This window comes from Chlamydotis macqueenii, chromosome 7, assembly GCF_036417535.1.
Source record: "Chlamydotis macqueenii isolate bChlMac1 chromosome 7, bChlMac1.mat, whole genome shotgun sequence".
Taxonomy (NCBI): domain Eukaryota; kingdom Metazoa; phylum Chordata; class Aves; order Otidiformes; family Otididae; genus Chlamydotis; species Chlamydotis macqueenii.
This window is the reverse complement of record NC_141562.1, coordinates 15,979,936-16,002,156: the sequence shown is the minus strand read 5'-3', so window position 1 is coordinate 16,002,156 and position 22,221 is coordinate 15,979,936. Positions and strand designations below refer to the sequence as shown.

The 22,221-nt window shown below is 43.0% G+C and overlaps 1 protein-coding gene across 4 annotated transcripts in view; it reads right to left on the bottom strand.

Annotated features, from left to right (window-relative positions):
- The window catches only part of PCDH15 (protocadherin related 15), a 323,439-nt gene that overhangs the window by 231,748 nt on the left and 69,470 nt on the right, over positions 1 to 22,221 (bottom strand). For all 4 annotated transcript variants that reach the window (XM_086752822.1, XM_086752821.1, XM_086752820.1 and 1 more), the window contains 2 exons: positions 8,165 to 8,325; positions 3,852 to 4,007 (listed from right to left, as the gene is read on the bottom strand). In XM_086752822.1, the coding sequence (XP_086608948.1) occupies positions 3,852 to 4,007; positions 8,165 to 8,325 (317 nt within the window). The remainder of the gene's footprint in view (positions 1 to 3,851; positions 4,008 to 8,164; positions 8,326 to 22,221) is intronic.

Here is a 22,221-nt window from a genome sequence, read left to right as displayed (position 1 = left end):
GGCAAACTACAGATTTGCCTGTAAAGCGTTAACCGAGTTGCACAATTCTTCTGAATTTCCACCTAACTATAGAGCTTTGCTTTCACATACTGCCGTAACTCGTATCTTTAAGTCACTAATACACACAGTCAAATTAGTCCCAGGCTAATGTCATTTTGTCAAGATTTTTTCCTCAATGAATTATGATCTGACATTTTAATACAAATAAAAATAACTAACACACAAAACGAAGGAAATAACCCTGCAGAATATTTCTAATTATCATAAAACTGTTAACATCAGCCTTAACTCATTTTCACTTTTATGAGGACATTCACAATGCTGTGGATAGCAGCTGGATTAGCTTTCGGCCGAGATGCTCGTATTCTCTCTTGAAAAAGCGTTAGAAAGGGAAAAGGGAAACGTGCTCCTAAAGGGTAGCAGCCCTGTAAAAGGCTTCCATACTGAGCTCCTGGTGATGCTTGAGCTGCTACGGACTGAAACAGCGGTTCCAGCCTCAAAGCACAGATGCCCAAGCACCAACTGTGAAAGGAAAAAAAAAAAGAAAAACACCAAAAAAAACCCAAACCAACCGACAAAAAGCCACACAACTGAAAAAACATGGAGGGGGAGAGAAGTCCATACTTTTAATAGAATAACTGAGATCCTCCTGAACGAAGTATTTCCCTCAATAAACGTGTAATGATAATTTTTATACTTAGATACAAAAGATACGTTTTCAAACCACACGTGCACTGGAGGGAACCTCAATTTCTCCTCACAGTTCAATTTTGGATTACCTTACCCAGGGGTCTTCTGTATGTACAAGGTGTGTGAAAGACAGAGGAAATACTTAAATCCAAAGGGATCATTTGACAACATGCAGAATAGAGTCAAATTCTACAGATATCTAGGTTTAGAGATTTCTCCGCATTTTTAGGATCCGGATGAAGAGATCTGAAGCAGCAGAGTGAGAAATCACGGGATTTCTCATCTCAATGCCCGAGATGAGATATGACACGATGAAAAAGGCTGTAAAACACCATGAGGAAGGAAGGGAGGGAGGGACTGTGGCTTTTTCCTAAGAGAGACCACATAGTCACTAGATGAATAACTGCACCTATTTTGAAGGATTTGGGCAGTCTGCCTTAAGACACAGAGTTTGCTCTCTTCATGCTCATGCACTTGAGGAGGAACCTAGAGGAAGGAGAAGTGAGACCAAAGGGAGCATCGCCACTCAGAAATATTGAGGCATCAGCAAATAGGTGTTACTGATAAAATCCTCTACTCCTGAAACTGAAGGGTGGCTTTGAAAATTCTGTAAATGCTACACCGGTATTTCTTAACTTCCACCCATGCAAATTCTGATGCTGTGACAACGTGGAAAAGTTTGAGTCAGGTTAGTCAGTGTTTCTTGTAATGAGAATTTTAATATATACATGTTCACAAGCAACTAGGAAATAAACTGTTCAAGAGCTGTTACATACACTGCCTTTGGTCTAACATATTTCACAGCTCTAACAGAACCACTTCATGTTTCCCAATCCTTACGCTCTTCCTTGAGCATCTGCAAGGGCCACAGATCGAGAAAATATACTGGGTTAGGGCAGCTTTTCGTCCAGTTTAGTATGGATGTCCTCCTTTTCTTACCAATCGAGTATAACAACTGAGATCGTCTTGGTATAAACCATCTCATTCTAAGCCTTCTAGAAAAATACGGGCTTAATTTTTAACCATGTCTTCTTACGTGCAAATAGAGAAGACATGAGTGAAACTAGGATGTACGTTGGTACTACAATTATCCTCCACTTCTTCTACCAATTAATCTCGTATGTTGTGGATGGTTCAAATATAAAGAATATGTATTTCCAAAATATGTTACCCTTTGACATTTCTGAGACTGAAAAACTACCTAATAAAGTAAAATCTAACTACAGTCATTTGTCTTGTACTACACGTGCCAACAATTATAATGGTTCTGACTATCTGGGAAAGTCTTCGGCCTAGATTGCGCTCCCCTCCCCAAAACAAAGCGGAGAAACACCGAGTACAGCCCTGTAAAGCTTCCGGACAAGTCAGTCCTCAAACTAACAAAAACTAAATTCCCTGGCTAGAAAAAAATAGGAGGTATTTGTGATGCTCACATGTGTGGTAGCTGTAAATAATAAAATGTACCTGCCCTTTGATTTGCTTTATGTTACTTCCGGAAGAGAAATTTCTGTCCTTTTCAGTTTACAAGCAAACTGAAAACAGAAGACCAGAGGCAATCAAAAATTAACCACAAAACCCTCCTTCCAGTGCATTCCTGTAGTTAAATGCACTAGAGGCAGTGCCAGTTACCAGCAGAATAAACTACCACTAAAAAGTGTAATCACTCACTAAAACCTTTGAGGAAGCCTGAGATGCTGTGTGAACTGTATTTTTGGTTAATTAATGACAGCATTAACCCACTGGGTACTGCTGAAGGGCACAGTGGTGCCGTGTCAGAAGCCATAAGCAGAACAGTGATAAAATGAAACAAAGCAGCTAATTAAATCAGACTGCAACTGGTGGAAAGAATAACATCGCATTTTGCCCAACAGTAACAGGAGTGATTCCATATACTGGCAACGTTGCTGTACTTCTCAACAGAAATAATTTTAAATGGTGCAGTTTTCACTCTCTTTTGGACTTTAATTATGGAAAATCCTTGCTTCCTTAGTATTACAGTACTCATGTACAACCTGCCTTCAGTTTTACTGCAAAAACACGCAGGTCCTGGGAGTGACCTGGGACCTGCACCACAGCCCACACAGGCGCTGCACGCTGATGTTTATGCGGCCTTCACTCAAGACCAGCACTTCTGCAACAGGTCTGCAAAACCAGAGAAATTACCACTGTAAAGGCCAACTTTTTTACTCCCCTTCATATTTTTGCCTTCATTAGGCCTAAACTCATCAACCAACTCTCCCACTCCTCTCCTGGGGCCTGTGAGATCTCCTGCACATCACCTGGCTGCACGCTTGGTCACTTAGAGCAACGTAGTGATCGTAACGGAATACGCAGGGACACTGAAAAGCTGAATCTCCCAAACACACAAAACTAGGAAAGGTTTTTTTGAAACAGCAAATCAATTCCACTAAAAATCAAACAGCATGAAAGCAGTTACGCTCTTTAACAAAACAAACCCCACCCAACAGGGACACAGTGGGCACTGCATATTTAACAGCTTTATTTTCTGAAAACTGTAATTCCTCATATCTTTACCTGCAGAAGAGACCCACCTTTCCATTATCCTCTTTGGTTCAGTCTGGACATTTCCACTTCTGCACGTAAGCTCACATTTCACTTATTAACTAAAACCCCAAAATACTAACTTACTGAAAACACTGATCCTTTGTACTGCTTATCAGCAGATAGTTCAATCCCTAAGAGAATAAAAAACTTAACTGTAAAGTGAAATGAAGTTGCACCAGCTCAAGAAAGAAATAAAAATTTTCCTTCAAATAATACGGAGAAGTCCAGCCCACAGTTCTCTATCCCATAAAAAGATAAAGCAAAATAATTTCACGCACAAACATCACTTAAAAAAGAAAAACAGCAATAAAGCAAAACTGCACTTTGCCAAGCTTCACTATTGTTAATAAAACCTTTTGAACTATTTGCTTTACATTTGTTTTTCATAAATACATTTGTTTTATTTCCAGGTTTGTTGATACAGCTGCATAAAACGTTTTGTAAGTTTACCAGAAATCACTGCGTCACTCACTGAGATGAAGCCTCAGATTTTAGCGTCTTCCGCAATTTTCAAAAGAGAAGTGAAAGACCTGAAAGCTGACATTGAGCAATGACACCACACAAAAGAGAGAGGAAAAAACAAAAGCGGTTCTGACCTCGTTTACCGCCACGTAGTACCGCTGCTGCTGGAACCGAGGTGAGTTATCGTTCCTGTCCCTCACCACAATCCGGACTTCGTGGTTGATAATGGTGCCAACCTTCTTGTTAACGCACTGGACTTGCACCACAATGGACTGGATGGACATTGGTGGCTGCAGGTGAAAAGACATTTTTATAATACACAGTCAAAAGCTGAACTCACGGTTTTCCACTGATGTTACCACTGCTCAGGTTCCCTTACAGCGCGTCAGCGGGCCTGCGTTACGTTTAACGCTCAGTGTCTGGATTACAAAGCTTCTCAGAGCGTCCTGACTACATCTCATGCTGGCAATACTTTAAGGAGACCTGCACTTCCCAAAGCTGTATTTTGTGGACTGAGCTTTGCTAGCTGGATGTGCTGACGCAGAAATAAAAATTCCCAGCACCATTAGCCCTTCACACTTCCCTCGAGAGCAACAGCAACACAAAAGCCCATCTTTTGAACATCACCTCATTATTGAAAAACACCTAGAAAATGTCACACATTTTAACCTTTGGTTTATTAGTACTGGAATTGAAAGGTCAAGTCAGAAATAAATTCAATATGCTACCACTTACATTTACCAAGTAATTTAGAAACAACTCTGTCACCTTAAGTGCAGACTATCCAAAGTCCTGTTGTTTTTACTCCACTGAACACCATAATATTCAAATAAAAATAACTCAAAGTTGATGAATGGGTAAAGAAATTTAAGCTGAAAAGGCTATTACTACTCGCTTCAGTTAAGAAAACAATTCTAAGAAAAAGAAAGGAAAAGGCACCTTTGGCTGAAATGGACATTCAGAAAGACCGCTATGGAAACCCAGCATTGCAGCGTGACTTCCATTCACACCGCTCCCACCACAGCAGCTGCCAGCTTACACATCCGCAGTAACAGTCTCACATGTAAACAGCAAGTCGCGGTTTTTTTTTTAATCTAACACTCAGCAGAGAGCAAGCAAGCATGGGAAGGGATAAAATAAATAAAAAAATAAAAATAAATCTGTATTTATTAACCTCAACGCCTTGAAGAGACGAAACAGCTCAAAAGATTTAAAGATGCCTGTACCATACTACTCCATGCAGTGAATGCAAACAGGGTTTGTACTGAGCTTCCGAGCCCTACAATCATGCTGTAATTATGTGTCTACAATAATTGTGCTTTCACGCGTTTCAAACGCCAGAATTTCTTTGATGGATTGATTGTTTTTCCAGTTTCGCTGTAATGGATTTTAAAACCATATGACTTCCTCTACCGTTCCGACTTTGGCACAAATCAGGTTTTAAAGAGTCGGCAGACTTGGGCAAAGAAGGAGGAATTATGGAGATCTTGAGATCTGACATGAAGTGTCTTTTCTTTCCTACACGTTACCCTCAGCTTTCTCTGCAGTGAGGTACGGCATGAGCTGTTAACTAAAAGTCCATTCTCTTTGCTGCAAAAATCCGCAGCCAGCTACGATGGGGTTCTACTTTCATCACTGGAACTTCTTACGCAGGTGGGAACACACCAAATGCCATCTGTAACTTCAACTAAGCCTCTAACATTATAATCCCCATTCATTTTTCAAGCTGGCATTCTTCGCAAACGATCCAAGAATTTTTAGGCCACCTTTACCAAGCTTCAAACACTACTTAGTTTCTCTAGATTTTTTAGCAACGCTCAAGAAAAACAGAATTAGTTGTAACGATAGGTATGTAAATAGATGATGTTTTGAGTTGGTCTTTTTCACAAGAACATGTCAAAAACAAGTTTGTTGCCTCTGGTGAAATATGTCAGAGTACAGGACCAATGTGACTTTCACATACATACAATTTCTGCTGGGTCAATGCTTAGATTTAAAAATAGGTTTTTAAACCAGCACGCATCAATCTAGGCATTTATATACAATAAATGTAAGTACATAATGGCACAAAGTAAATTGTTTATGATACTGGGGACAAATTATCCCAACATCTCTTAGCAGTTCCTTCCACCTTCGATTCCGATTTAGCGCTATTCACCCTTTCTAATACTTAAAGTTTAGGAAGAAAAGTCTGGAATTTTCTTTTTACCTGATTTTGTTTGGAAAACATGCTGTCATTCTCAGTAAAATCAATCAATGGAATCTAATAAGATTTCCTTTTAAGAAAAGTAATAAAAAAGAACAAGATCAGGCTAACCGAATCAGCAGGGAGCTGACAAGCAGGCACATCGGAGAGAAAAATGGGAAGAGTATCCAGATATATTGAATGCAAGCATATATGCACCATTTGTGAATCTGAGACGACAATTTCTGCTCTGTAATAAAAAATTGAATTTTAAGGGTCAATTTAATAAAACACCAAATCTTATTGGTACCACTAAGTTTCACATGGTTTTAACTTAAATGAGAAAAATAGTTTACTTTTTTTTTTTTTTTTAAAATAAAAAAAAAGGAACTGCAAACACTCCTGAACGATTTTGCATTTTGCCTTTGTATAGCTCTGGTTCCAAAGGCTGGAAACAGCCTTCAGATAAGAGCCATATTAATCAGGTCCATGACATAAATTTCACATTTCCACTCAATCTGGGGGAGTTTTATTGGTTGATTTAATTTTCTTTGGCTCGCGACAACAGTTCATCGAGACCACAGACGACAGCTACAGTGGCTCACATCCAAAATCTCCATTACCTTAAATCTCAGATTTCCTTTTCATATCCCAGTAAACTCAAACACAAATGATTAACTCTACCCAGCACTACAGTACCAGGGACAAGAAGTGTTACAGTTCATAGCAAAAAATGAGGAAATAATCCCTTAAATATCAATGTAAAAACACCAGTATTACCTACATATAATTAAGAAAATGTACACCCACCGCTCGTCTCCTTGTGACTTGAGCCTACTTCTTGCAAGGAACACCACTGTAAAGTGTCCGTATGCATTCATAATAACAAAGCGTTTGTGAGTTTTGTTAGACTTAATAATATTGGAAATCAAATCATTTGACAAGGTTGCTTTGGTAAAGCATCTAGTTAGACTCGGGTAAAGCAGCTCAGATGCAGGATCTCGCAGAGGGAAAAGTGTCACTAAAAGAGGCACTGAAAGAAGTAACAGCACTCATCTAACAGGAATTCATTTTGTTTCCTAATGCCATATGGATAAGCTGACTTGCGTGGGGTGAAGAACTGACCCTACACTTCCTAGGGCGGTTCTTGGTCCTCACCTCCTATTGGGGGTTCTTGCTTTTCGCTCTGACTTAAACATAAATCTGAAAAGCACCGCGTGTTCCAGGACCTGCCACGTCTCCTCAAAGGCTCAGAAGTTCTTCACCACCATGTCCATTCTGCCGTGTTTTGTGCTGCAAACCTTTGCTTCACGTAGGAAAACAGTTTGTGAATTAAAACTAAATTAAGAACAGCTGAATTCAATTAGCTATTTTAAACGAAAAATGGAAATGAAGAAAAAACTACATGTTGTTTCTGGTACTTATGAATATCTCTCAAAACACATGGAGAAGAAAAACTAATCAATCAAGCTAATACAAAACAAACTTTCATGCAGCCTAAGGAGAGCTCTTCATCTTTAAAGCACCCTTTCCGTGTTGATTACAGCCACTTTGAAGTCAATTGTCCTTTCAGATTCTGACGAACTGCAGCAAAACTATAACACTGAGAAAATGGCCCTATTTTTAAAAAGTGAAATGAAATTAGCGTAGATGAGAACACTCCGTTTATTTTGTTCTTTTAATAAAAATCTAACTTAGCCTGACAGTATTTCTTTAACACTGTCAGAAATGAGCACACTCCGTGAATTTTATGCTGCCTTAAAAAAAAAAAAAAAGAATCTAAGCTAGCACATTCTCAATTGAATATGTCAAGCTTTTTAAGCGAATTGTAATATTCACAATCCCTTTGCTTCTCTCACATCTCATAAGTCAACGTACGCAGCTAGAGCAGGCTTTCAGCAAGTGTCACGCGACACAAGGTGAGCAGCACTTCTTCCAGATGAAAGCAGCAAACCAGAATAAAAATGTTTTTAATTCAGCAACAACTCAAGTTTGGTTCGATATGCGTTTCTGCCAACTCACACATTTTTGCGTGGTCTTTATGGCTGTGTTTGTCCACATACAACTGCCGTGCAGAAATGGTCAAGTTTCTGCGTGCTCCCAGTGAGTACTAACGAAGAATCACATTGACTCTGTTCACGTTCATCTACGTGCAGCTATTATATCAGGCCTTGCACTTATGGTTTTCCTCTGAGCATACACAGATTCAGAAATTAATGTCTTTGGGGAGAAAAGGAAACCAACACCAACCCCCAGACTTACGTCTCTGTCCAGAACACGGCCAGTGCTGTTGAGGTACAACCTCTGGCTCATCGGATCCAGGATCACCCAGTAGTCGACGTTGTCCTTTAAGGAGAGCTCAATGGTGGGGTCCGGGCCTCCTGCTGTCCCTTTGATCAGCATGTTGTCAACCAGGATAGTGCCTGCAAAAGCAATAAACACACCAGGGAGAAACTTGTGTGGGCATCTCCAATTTTTATGTATTTTCATAACAACCGCCACACTGAAACCACTGCTTTCTAATTAGGGCTTCTGGTATTTTATGTTTTGAGTGACGTTTAAAAAGGCTGAACCTTATTATCTATAATGACAAACCGCCTCTGCCACTGAAGCTATTTCAGACAACGCTAGAAGGAGCACTTGCAATACACAGTAATTTATGTTGACGATGAGACCCATCATACACAGATATCTATTTAACATTAGGAGTTTTTTCTCCATTGACTAATCATCACCCAATCTCACCTCAAACAAATTAAAGCACTGAAATAACAACCAAAACCAGAATGGATTTTCCACACCAAGAGCGACACATCAAGGTGAGGGGAGAAAGAACAGTTACATAAAGCTCTCCAGGAAAAAAAGAGGTTCTATACCTTGAGTTGCTCTGCAACAGAGAATTAAATTGCAGCAGAAAGAAATTAAACCTCTATCTGCTAAGACAAAGGTAGTATTTAAATAAGACCAGTCATTTAGTCAACATATATAACGTCTTTTTTTTCTTTTCTTGTCCCATCCTGTCAGTCAAAGTCCTGCTGAACAGCTCTGTTAGTCAGTTCACAGCACCCACGATGCACAGAATGCCCTGAGTAAAACACTCCAGCTTCTTTCCAAATGTCAAGCATCACCAACTGCCCCAAACGGTGCACTCCGCTGCCTCAGATTTGCATGCAGGGGATTTATAAACACTTCTCTAAGATTTCATTTTTTTTTTCAAAAAAAAAAAATAACGCTACCCAGTTTTCTTCACACTGAAATATTAAAAGACATGACCTTTGTTTAAGTTTGACAGTTATGAAGAAAATCCGTGAATGTCACTAGCTGCAGAAGATATAAAGCTATTAAAAATACTTTAGGGCCCAAATAATTTATCCCAAACTGGAGAGTAAAGTTTCTTTACAGCATCACTTTGTAACAACAACAACTCTGTACAAATAGATTTATCTGGGGGGGTGGTTGTGTTGGGACGATGCTTTTTCTGGATAAAGCAGTAAAACCAATTATTGGTTTTAACCGCAGCAGATCGTTTTACAGTTTTATTGATGAAAACACCAGAGTAAAGTTTTTTTCAATGGTTTATTTTCAAACGACTTCTTACAACGCAATAGAGATGATGGGAAGAAATACTGTCAACAGGTGTAACTCTGTACCCAAGACTGGTTTCAAGCCAGAGGAGCAATAAATACCCTTTTAGCGACACAAGACAGACAGTCACTACCCACGTGTTTCACGGCTGCCGGCACAATTTCTTGTGCAATACCATCTGTACAGTTATACCCCAAACCACGGCTTCAGCTGACACCCAGCTTTTGAGAGATCACCGCTTGTTACAACACTAAACAGAACACTTCCAGGTGCTTAAGCAATCACGACTTACAAAGAGAATTTATTTCTCTCCTCAGAAAATTGAGCATTTGAGAAAAAAAATAAAAAAAAAAAATTGCACTTTCCACATGTTAGGGATTGTAAAAAAAGAAGTATAATTTTAGACTGCAACATCTACATAAAGAGCAAAGTGCTGCAAAACAAGTCAGCAGCGGTTGGAACAGTGTCCTTACGGCGGCACGCACCAAATATCTCGCTGCAGGGCATTTGCAAGCAGCTTCGGTTCGGTACAGGCTACGCACACCGCTCTTGGCTGCTTTGCCCAAGGAGTTTCTACAGGATTGACTTCTGCCAAACTCAGCCTTCTGCAAGGGCTAAAGAGCTCTAACAACTTTAATTTTTAATGAACCTCAGAATAAATGATTGCAATTACATACTTTAAAAATATATTTCACCGAATTCAAATCTAAATGCGATGGCGAATTCCGTACAGTCTCTAGTAAACCACTGCTGCTTAACTGACCTCGCTGCTTTGGATTCTGCACCTCGTGGGACTTTCCTCTGCTGCACTCTAAAAGCTATGTGCTTGATTTAACAAAGCACTTTATTTGGTTTGTTTTGATACAGTGACTCTTCTGTTCTTAAAAACGGACTGGTTCTTCCTCAGATATTCATGAGGCACTCGCACTCTGTCTTCAGAAGACAGCAGTTTGCAAATAAGCCTTTTAATAGCCATCCTTAAAGTATTATTCTTCTAATTTATAAAGAATCTGACGTTGTGGCTCTGGTATTTGTTGGGTTTTTTTCTTTCCCTTTAGATATCTATCATTTTGTTGCTCACATCCTGCCTCTGTCCTTGGCCTAAAATGCCAGGAAGGCAACCTGCTCGCAATAAATCTGAATACACGTACTTTGATGGATCGGCACCAAGTTTGTCCACTAGCTCTCCAGACGCACAAGCACAGCAGTGCCACATCCCTCAATATCTTTTTACCTTGTTATAAAAGTTTCATTCCTTCTTCTGTAATTATCTTGGAAGTTCAGTTTTACAGTACCGGGGAGGATGAGGGGTTGGTTAGAGGCACCTGAACTCCATTTCAGCTCTGCTCCCTGCACTTCTCTCCTGTGAGTACAAGCCACTGAAAAGGACACCAAGGACTACAATTAGTGCTATTTTTCCTGGCTAATTAAAAAAAGGGCTGATGGGAAAGTTAGACTGCACATCAACAGACGTCGATTTTAACAACAGCTTTTCATCTTGTGACAAGACCGGAATTCGGCAGCTTTTCCACCTTCACTGAAGCCTGATGACCACCAAGATATCTTGTGGAAAGACCACACAAGATTTTCATCATGGGATTAGTACAGAACGTGCCTCAGGGGATCAAAGTCAAGCAAGTTCTTGGCTAAAAAAAAAAAAAAAAAAAACCAAAAAACAAAAAACAACAAAAAGGCCAGAAACCAACAGATTGTACAAGAAAAGAAAGATCTATTACTTTCAGGTGTAATAGTATTTTTCTGAAAACAATGACATTTACTCAGAAATTTTACCTGAGCTTGTTAGGAATTATTCAACAAACGGCTTCAAAAGACAACAAAAAATAAAAATTATAAAGCACTGTAAATATTATACAAATAGCTCTACACTAGACTACTCCCTTTGAGAAGAATCCAGAAGCTGAAAATCTTCATTAGACTGAAATAACAGGGAAGGGTTTGTTTTTACAGACCAGTCTCCGCAAAAGGTGATCTTTCTACGGGAAGGGCATCACAAGGGACTCAGGTGCAGAAGCCATGAAATACAGAATTTGCAGTTTATGCTCTGCTAAAGACAGCAGAGGTGCAGTGCTCAGCGAGGACTCACTTATTAAATGATTTAGACACGTCCTGGGTTTTTTTAGTTGAGCGTTTTGCTGGAGCACTTTTCTAAAGGGCGAGTGAATTACGACTGGTCTGGGAATAACACCCAGGCTGGAACATGAATCAGAAAACAGGATCCTAGTACACTGAAACCTGCAGGACTTCACATATTATTCATTCACTTACGGGAAAGGAGGTAAGTTTCCACAGGACAAGCGAAAAGGCAAATTGGTACGTGAAAGGCACACAGACGCACCCCCTCACCGAGCCGCAGTAAGGACTAGTACCAACAGCTGTCCACAGACGGAAGGAAACTCATCGCTTCTGCACTCTACAGCAGTGGAGTTTTCACACCTAGTGTACTCAAAAATGAAAACCAACCCAGCACAGACAGCAAGAACAGGGAGCCTAAAGAAATAAACTCCTGCTTTGTTAAGAGGTGTTGAAGTCGGCCAGCTCAGACTCGGTGGTGGTGACGGTGAGTGGCATCTGAGCTGATGTCCAGGAGGGGACATTCACTGGAGCTGGGGAACCCAGTGTCAGACAGACTCAGGGTTATAAACCTTCCGCCAAATGGCAAACAACGTTCCCACTGGTGCCTCTGCACTCGCATCTTCTTCTGGTCAAGCTGAAGAAAGGCAGGCAGGCAGAGGGAGGTCAGAGTCTCGGGAAGGTCTCCGTGTGCCAGTGCCATCTCTGCTCAGGAGCACTAAAATCACGCTGCAGAACCAGAGTTCCACCTGCACACACCTGATAGCTTCTCCTCCACTCCGTGACTCCTGAACGACGTTTACACAGCGTGCAATACACCAGGTTTGTTTCAGACAGAGCAAGTGTGCATTAAAAAAACACCTGTATCTCCATACTGTTGTCATCTGCCTACCACTGACTGCAAAGCAATTTGAAAACGGGGATTATTTTCTTATAGAAAGGCATTAGACGGATCCATTGAAACGGCAGCTGCTTTTTTTTGATATTCTACAGAGTTTTCATAGTTAAACCTGGATCATAAACTTATTTTTCTACATTTGAAGGTGTATGTCTGTAGCACAGGATGGATTAAATAGCAATAAACTAGAAATCAGTGGAAAATGAAAACCTTACTGTAGAAGTAAATTCTCAATGTTCTCATGATCTTACTTAGACCCATGCTGCAGGTTCATACACAAAATGGGATAATTATACAAAACCACCTCCTGGAGTACACATTTCTCCATCCTCACATCACCAGTGGGGATCTCCGAGAAGTTTCCAAGGTTGTTTCAAGATTGTTTTCCTGCTGTCCTGGCCCGTCTTCTCCCAACCCGCTCCGCGTGTGGCCACAGCCTCCAAGAAATCACAGAGCATAGCTAAAACCAGCCCACTATTTTGGCCAGACCAGGAGCTGGACAAATTCAGATTTAAGGCTTTTATTCCTAGTCCTCCCACATGGACCTGATGCCTTCCCACCTTGAGCCACTGCAGGAATTTGTGTACTGTGGGGCACAGTTTGTCCTTCAGGCATTGTACAGTACCAGTTTGGGTCCACAGTTCCAGTCAGCGTGAAGACAGAGACCTAGCACTAACGACTCCTGCTCCAGCCTGAAATGACACAGCAGGATGATGGAAGAGAGAGGCAGTCCCTGACAGGGGAAAGGCAGCAGCACGGGGATCACCATCAGTTCAGAACCTGTCCTAAGGGACATCGAGAATCACAGTCCTTCCTCCCCGCTGTCCCTCCTCATTTACAAACAGTGGGAGCAGAGTCCCATACAGCCACGGAAGCAGCACCTCAGTACTTCAGACACACGACTCTGAAATATCTGACCCACAGCATTTACCCTCTGCATCAAAACAAAACCAATAAAGATGAAACAAAACCAGAAGAAAGCATGATGGTCAGATGCTAAGTACTAAATTCACTAAGCATTCAGTACTTGCCTTCCTACATGTAGGATAGATTAATATTTTTCTTAATTTCCTCCTTTTAGGAGGATGAGCAAGAGGCGTTAGCAAGTTGCAAGTTTACTCGCAGCCCCTGGTCATACGTTACTCTGCACGAACGCCCCCCTTGTAAAAATTATGACAGCAAAGAAGCATCTCAGACAAAAAACAAGCACCCTTTGCTTCCTTGCATAGTTAAGAGAAAAAAATGCAAACAATGAATTCTAAAGGCTTACAGTAGTTTAGCCCTGCTCTGGACCAAGCTACGCAGTCTCTCTCTTGCTCCCCTCCACCCTCCGAGGGAATGGGGAAGAAATAATCTACAAACAGCTCGAGGTTTGAGATAAGGACAGGGAGAGATCCTTAAAGTTACCGTCACGGGCAAAACAGACTTGACTTGGGGAAAACTATTAGTTTATTATTAAAACCAAAGCAGGATAATGAAAAAGAGAACAAAACAACTTCCCCTCCACTCCACTCTCTTCCCAGGCTTAACTTTATGTTCCATTATCTCTCCCTCCTTCCCCGCCTGAGCAGCACAGGCGGGAGAGGGAATGGGGGTTGTGGTCAGTTCATCACGTGTTGTTTCACGCCGCTGCTTCATCATCGGGGGAGGAACTCCTCACGTTCCTCCCCTGCCCTGGCGTGGGGTCCTCCACAGGCTGCAGGGGGATCTCTGCTCCTCTGTGGGCCTCCGCGGGCTGCAGGGGCACAGCTGGCCTCACCACGGTCGTCACCACAGGCTGCAGGGGAATTCTGCCCAGGAGCCGCATTACTGCTCCCCCTCCTTCTGCACTGCCCTTGGCGTCTGCAGCCGTTCCTCTCACAAGAAAAGTTCTTCACAACAGGCTGGCAGACGCCTCTCAGGATCCTTTTTACATCTCATTCACATCTCATCTCCTCTCCACTTCTTGCAGCCGGGCCGGGCCGAGTTGGGCCCAGTCGGCTGCCTGGCAGGAGGCCAGAGGGTGAGGGGTGCAAGGCCCACAAGGCTCGCACCTCCCCCTCTCTGTCCCCACTTTTGGTTCTTCACATCTTTTTAAATTATTATTTTTCCCATTCTTAAATACGTTATCGCAGAGGCGTTATCACGGAACATTCTGCTACCAACTGGCTCGTCCCCAGCCAGCAGTGCGTCCGCCCTAGGCCCGGCCGAGTCCACTGGACAAAGGAGAAACTTCTAGAAGCTTCTGGTAGAAGCTGTCACCGCGACCCCTCTGCTACACAAAACCAACACATTCCAGCCCTCACCTCTGCAAAGCACGTATTTAAGGATTATCATTAAAATGCACACACATCAATAAAAAAAAAATTCCCCACACCAAAATCAAAATATCCGCACAACACCGAACGCAAGTGGACAATTTACACACAACCCACCCCTCGTCCCTTCAGCACAATTAGAACAACAGAAATTCCCCACAATCATCTCACTCTCTAGCTGAGTTCAGTCTGTGTTTTGCCCACTACTGCTCCCAACTAATATCCTTATCCCAAATTCCTTTGGTCTCACATCTGCGCTACAAAATAACTGCCACAGTTTATCTGAGCTCAGGACCAAGCTACACAGTCTCTCTCTCACTCTCCCCACTCTCCAGTGGGATGGGGAGGAGAACTGGTGAAGAAAAGAAGGGAAAACTCACAGGTTAAAAGATCTAAAAAAAAAAAAAAAAAAAAGTTTAAGAGAACAGAAGAAAAGAAAACAGAGATGGAAAACAAACAAACCAACAAATAACAGAAAATACTGAAGAAGGTGATTTCCAGTACAATAACTCACCACAGATCACAGAATCATAGAAGGGTTTGGGTTGGAAGGGACCTCCAAAGCCCACCCAGCCCAACCCCCTGCCAGGAGCAGGGACATCTCCAACCAGATCAGGTTGCTCAGAGCCCCGGCCAACCTGGCCTGGAATGTTTCCCGGGATGAGGCATCCACCGCCTCTCTGGACAGCCTGGGACAGTGTTCTACAACCCTCAGTGTAAAAATTTTTTTTCCTAATATCCAATCTAAATCTACCTCCCACTATTTTAAAACCATTACCCCTCGTCCTATCGCAACAGGCCCTACTGAACAGCCTCTCCCCATCTTTCTTGTAGGCCCCCTTGAGGTACTGGAAGGCCGCTCTCAGGTCTCCCCGGAGCCTCCTCTTCTCCAGGCTGAACAGCCCCAGCTCTCTCAGCCTGGCCTTATAGGAGAGGTGCTCCAGCCCTCTGATCATCTTCATGGCCTCCTCTGGACCCTTTCCAACTGGTCCATGTCCTTCTTGTGTTGGGGGCTCCAGAGCTGGACACAGTACTCCAGGTGGGGTCTCACCAGGGCAGAGTAGAGGGGCAGAATCACCTCCCTCGACCTGATGGCCACACTCCTCTTGATGCAGCCCAGGATGCGGTTGGCCTTCTGGGCCGCAAGGGCGCATTGCCTGCTCATGTTGAGCTTCTCATCCACCAGCACTCCCAAGTCCCTCTCCTCAGGGCTGCTCTCAATCCATTCCCCGCCCAGCCTGGATTTGTGCCTGGGGTTGCCATGACCCAGGTGCAGGACCTTGCCCTTGGCCTGGTTGAACTTCATGAGGTTGGCACGGGCCCACCTCTCCAGCCTGTCAAGGTCCCTCTGGATGGCATCCCTCCCTTCCAGCGAGTCGACGGCACAACACAGCTTGGTGTCGTCGGCGAACTTGCTGAGGGTGCACTCTATGCCACTGTCCATGTCGCCGACAAAGATGTTGAACAGGGCCGGGCCCAGCACGGACCCCTGAGGGACACCACTGGTGACCGGTCTCCACATGGACATTGAGCCGTTGACCACCACTCTCTGAGTGCGGCCATCCAGCCAACTCCTTATCCACCGAGTGGTCCGTCCATCAAACCCATGTCTCTCCAGTTTAGAGAGAAGGATGTCGTGCGGGACAGTGTCAAAAGCTTTGCACAAGTCCAGGTAGATGATGTCTGTTGCTCGTCCCTTGTCCACCGATGCCGTCACCTCGTCATAGAAGGCCACCAGATTGGTCAAGCACGATCTGCCCTTGGTGAAGCCATGTTGGCTGTCACCAATCACCCCCTTGCTCTCCATGTGCCTTAGCATGGTTTCCTGGAGAATCTGCTCCAGGACCTTGCCAGGCACAGAGGTGAGGCTGACCGGCCTGGAGTTACCCGGGTCCTCCTTGTTCCTCTTTTTAAAAATTGGGGTTATGTTCCCCCTCTTCCAGTCATCGGGGACCTCACCAGACCGCCACGACTTCTCAAATACGATAGCCAGTGGCTTGGCAACTTCATCCGCCAGCTCCCTCAGGACGCGCAGATGGATCTCATCAGGTCCCATGGACTTGCGCACCTTTAAGTTCCTCAGATGATCCCAAACCTGCTCTTCGATCCCAGTGCTCAGCTCCTTCCCAGGCAGCAGGAGCCTCCCCTCAGCACCAAGTCACATGGGGTGGGACAGCCCTTGGGCCAATTTGGGTAACCTGTCCCAGCTGTGGCTGATCTGGAACCTGTTCCAGGTGGTCATCAGCCACAGGGGCCACCAGCTTCAGCTCCTCTCCCAGCCCAAGTGAAAATTAACTCTGTCCTAGCCAGAACCAGGCTTAAAACAGGAAAACATGAAAACAGTTTTTCAGAAATCCTTTTTCAAAAACAGCTTCTTTTTTTTTTTTTTCTTCCTCTCAAATGCTCAGGATTGCAGCAGCAGGACAACTGCTTGGCTCCTGTTGTTCCTCCTTTAAGGTTTCACTGGGGAAGGTCACCACCAGGCCCCATGCTGCACCACTGACGCTGCTCTTGCATTCTCCTTCTGCAAATGTTTCTGTCAGAAAGCCTTTTAGCGCCACGAAACCTAAACTAAGCAGGTAAAGCATGCCAGTGTCCAAGGACTGACTCAAGTTTGTTGATTTTTAACATACCATTATTTTAATTTTTATTTTAGCAAATGGGACCAGGAATGGATTGCTAAGGTTGACATAAGATTCTCCAATTCTTGAAAAAAAAATTCCCAGATCGGTGCTCTCATACCAGACAACATGTACAGACGTAAAGAAAATTACCATTAGCAAATGCATTCCATTACATGAAATGGAAAGGGTATCAAGACAAAAAATACGCAGGCTAAAATTTCTGGGAACATTTGAGAAAGAAAACATCATTCTTCTTACCAGACAGCACAGAAATAATAAAAATGCGCATACTACAGCCAGCGGGGAGATAAAAAGTCTTCAGGCTATTCCAGCAAACACTTTGTTTTTTGTCTCATTTCCCAGAAGACCTTGGCAACAGCAATTCTTGAAGGTGATTTAGAGTTGAAGACAGAGCACACAACAACAACAACAAGGATATGCATAAACAGGCCGCATGTAATGACTGTGAGTTAGGCTTCTCAGGGACGAGGCTGTCTGGAATTGGAGAAACACTGCAGTTATGTGTCCTCTGATAAAGGAAACGCATGAGCGTCATTAAGTTTCCCATAAGTTTTACTGCACTTAGACAAACTTTTTTGAGAAATAATATACAGCCTAGGAATTATCCCTGCATTTCATCGCGGTCAGACGATGAGGGAAAACGCTTTTGAAATGACTAAAGATGTCCGAGGGACAACAACGCTGTACAGCAGAAACAAGAGCAAATACCATGTCCAGGCCTAAAAGCAAAGCAAAAGATCTCAAGAAGTTGTCAGAGATTTGAAAGCCAAGTCAGACAGTGAGAATGGAGCTGACTGATAGTTGGTAGCCCTGAATTCAGGAACTGGAAGAGCCAGACATATCAACCCAGAAAAGATGATGAGGCTTCTAAGAAGATATCTTCAGCAGTAGATGCCTTACAAAGACATCAAACTTTCATCAGAAAATAAAAAGACAAAACACCCTACACCTGGAGCCAGAGGGGCGGACTGACAGTTCTTTATTCTGTGATCCCATTATTTTAAGAGATAGAGCAGAAACATCTGCAAGTTTTATTTCCATTCACATACTGGGCCTCTTCCTGAAGTTGGCCCAGTTTATGAAAGTCACAACTGGAAAGTTATTCTTTGCCTTATTAAACACTCAGATGAAGGAGAACCAGGACAGGGAACCCTTGGAGCACAAGCGGGTACAGGAACACGGAACTTCATACAGTTCCAGGCTGTGGAATGGCAATGTTCTGCCACAATTCACAAGGTGGAGATGTCCCCAGCGTAACAGACCTTTCTGGCCACAGTACCTAATTCCACAAACTAGCTTTTGCACTGCAAGTTACCACTTCTGAGAGCAAGCTTATTACACCTTGCCGGGCTGAAAACTCCTGGGTTTATTTCAGTACTTTGGGGAAAAAAATACATACATTAACAAAGTTTGTGTATATTCTCACCCAGAACAGAGCTCCCAGGAACACAAATTCTCTGATTATGTGCAGAGATTATTAAGTCAGGTACCTGCAAACAAAATTATTTGCATTGAAAAGGAGTCATGTTCCCAGGGATACCCAGGCCTTCACATTTAAATATATTATCACAAAATCAATCCCATTTCTATTTCAGACCTGTTTTATTGAAATCACATTAATAAACACTCATAAATGTTGTATTTACTCTTCATCTGCCAAGCAGAAACCAAGCTAGGACAAAGCAAAAATTATTTCAGCCGTGTGACCACAGAGACACGGTGAGTGGAAGCCCAGGACACGCATACCAGCGATTCAGATTTAATTTACTGCCTCTGTGCAATGCAGTCAGGCTCCTCAGCATTAAGACAAATGCACACATCCTAGACACAGCACAGGCACCATGCGCACACAGCTGAGTCCCAGTTTTACGCCACGCACTTGGGAAGTCCCAGCATCCAAGAGTCCAGTCGCAGTCTCTACCTGCGAAGCATTTCTGGGAGAAAACGTGTTTCGTACAGCGAACAGGCCGGCGGCATCCGCAGTCGGCAGAAAGACACAGTATTTTCTCACGGCCTTTGCACAGGAATCCAAAGATCACCTGCAAAACACTCTGGTGCCTTCCTACTCCAAACCTATGAACAGGCATCCTCACCTGCAAGCACACCGCAGTTTCCATCGCCTGGCTTTTTGTTCATCTCACCCAAACCTGCGACGTTGCGTTCAGCCCAAAAGTCCAAGCACTTTCCTTTAAATCTATGTTCACCTTCTTTAACTTTGGGCTTTCTCTTCCCAAGCTCTTCCTTGATTTAACAGGTTCCGTGTCTTTCTCTGAACGCACTCAAACTACATCTGCAACCTGTCGTACTGAGTGCAAATGTGCTAGATTTTTAAATTTTACACATTACATAGCATACGCTGACCAGTCCTTAAATGAGACAGAAATGCGCACATTTCAACTCATACTTAGAAATGCAACTTTGAAAAAAATATTTCTGCTGAAAACTGATAGTGTTCCTGAATTAACCTACAGTACCAACTGCAATGTCTTTTGTTTTTAGGCAACTACAGACCACGTGTGATAAAGTTCGTGTTTGCAGTCCTTCTGTTCCCTCTCGAGATCCCGGTTGATAATTTTCTCATAATGCTATTTTTAAGTTCCTGGAAATATTTCCTACCCATCAGGTTTGACAAATGCTGCTGCAACACAAACAGGTTTTCATCAGAGACCTGCCTCATTTTTTCACTTTCTTGGTTGCTGGGAACACAAGACCAGGGTGTCCATGTCTACGTGCACACCAGGAACACTGTGGTGTCAGTCAATGCCGGACTTGACTGAAAAATCCCACCAGCAGCATGGAGATCTCCAGGCTGAGCCTGTGGCTCTTGAACTCCAAGGCAGAACGGCCAGCAGGAAGGTCCGCAGACAGGGCTCTTCCGGCTTTTAAATTCCTCCTGCCAAACAGGAGAACCTGCAAGTCCCAGAAATTCAATGCAGGAGGCAACAGGCAAGTTGGAGCAATTAGGGTTTCCTGGCTTTTTCCCTACAGGCAAGCCTCAGGAGCTTGGAAGGTGCATGCGAAGCAGAACTCCTCTAGTTCCTCCTCCTTGACCAATATTTGCCACCTGGGCATCAGCTCCTTCATGCACAAGATGCGTGTGAATTGGAGAGACTGGCTGTTCTGTTTCATTTATATTTTTCTGAGAAAATACCGTATTTTCTATTTCTGTTCTACAGAAAATTGAGAAATATCTAATTTTCATTCTCATTCTAGAAAAAAATACTTATTTGGAAATACACATTTTTGTCGCTCTGGAAATGCCAAGCTTTGGCTAGGTTTGCCTCTCAAAACAGAAACCCGTATTTCAAAATTAACCTAAAATACATCTCAGGGGTTGTGCAAACAGGGTGGGACTTGGGCTCTCAATACAGGCAAGCAAGATGGATCATAAGGAGGCAGGCACGTGCGCGGGGGGCTGTCTTTCACTGGAGAAATTCTAATGCAAACTATTTTGTCACAATGAGTGTTTCGGCACACAGCCCACAGAGATGCAGCATGGGGCAGCTATCCATTCATCATGCTTCCTCGGGAAGATCGTATGTTAAGGCCACTTGTTTTAGAGGTCTCAGGCACATTTCAGAGTGTGTCAGGTCACAAATACATATTAGAAACTGGTTTTGTAAATCCTGTTTGCTTTCCAATTCCTTTAGCCATTACCTGAGCAAATCACCATCAGGGTTTATTGCTTCTGTGGTTAGAAAAGTCTAATTTACACCCTAAACACTCAAGGACTTATAAATAATGAAATAGATTAAACATTTATTTGGGAACACAGTGATGGCAATGGCCACTGAAGGGGGGAATTCAATGACTTGGATGTCTTACCCTTAATTTGGAGCTATGCTAGGGCCGTTCGCGTATCGTTCTGAGAGGAGCAGCAGGAGCCTTTAACACTCTGCTCTAACGTTGAATTATTAAAATTATACAAGCCCTACCTAAACTTTGCTTACGGCTATCTGCATAATTATTTTCATATTTCCTAGGCATCTACTGGGCACTGTAGAATCATACATAACTGTTTTCTCCTCACAAAGAAGGCAAAAAAGGGCAACGCACTGATGCTTATCCATCCTCTCTACCTGTTCATGCTACTTTCTGCAGGGAAGTATCCGGGGTGGGGAACTCCCCCAAATGCCAGGAGAGCCCCATAGCAGGACAGAGAAAAGGAGCTTCTGCCTCTGAACTCCATTCTCTGTTATCTGTAACAGTCTGTGTTCGGAGGAAGGGCGCAATTTTTTTTTTGGTATCACCTAAGCTTTGTACGCATTACTGCCTAGCATTCCCCTTCTATGAGGGCACAGAAAGCATCCTGCTTCATGGGGAGAGAGAAATTGTTTATTCTTCTGTGAATTGCATTATTACAGAAATAAAAAGCATTAAAAAAAGGACTTAATTATTCACAGAAATCCACACGGCCATTTGTAACCTACAGTTGTGCATAAACCCCCATGAATCAGGCTCATGTCAAAGAGCTGGAATTCCAAAAAACTGAGAAGAGAGTGGTTGAAGAGTCACTCCTCTGGAGTAGAATACGGAGTCAGGCCATTTTGATAGCTAGCAGAGAGAGTGACGGATCATAACGGACAGACCGATACAAACATCGGTCTAACATCCCTCCATGCTATTGTATGACTATGACACTAAACCACACAAAATCTAGCTGATTTATGTCACTGGTACCAACTCACGGTTGTGTTTGCAGATATACCAATAGAAAACTAAGAAAACCAGAAATACTTGGCACTACATATGCTGCCTAGAAGCATTTTATTTCCCCTTTTTCAGGACATTCAAAAGCAAGTT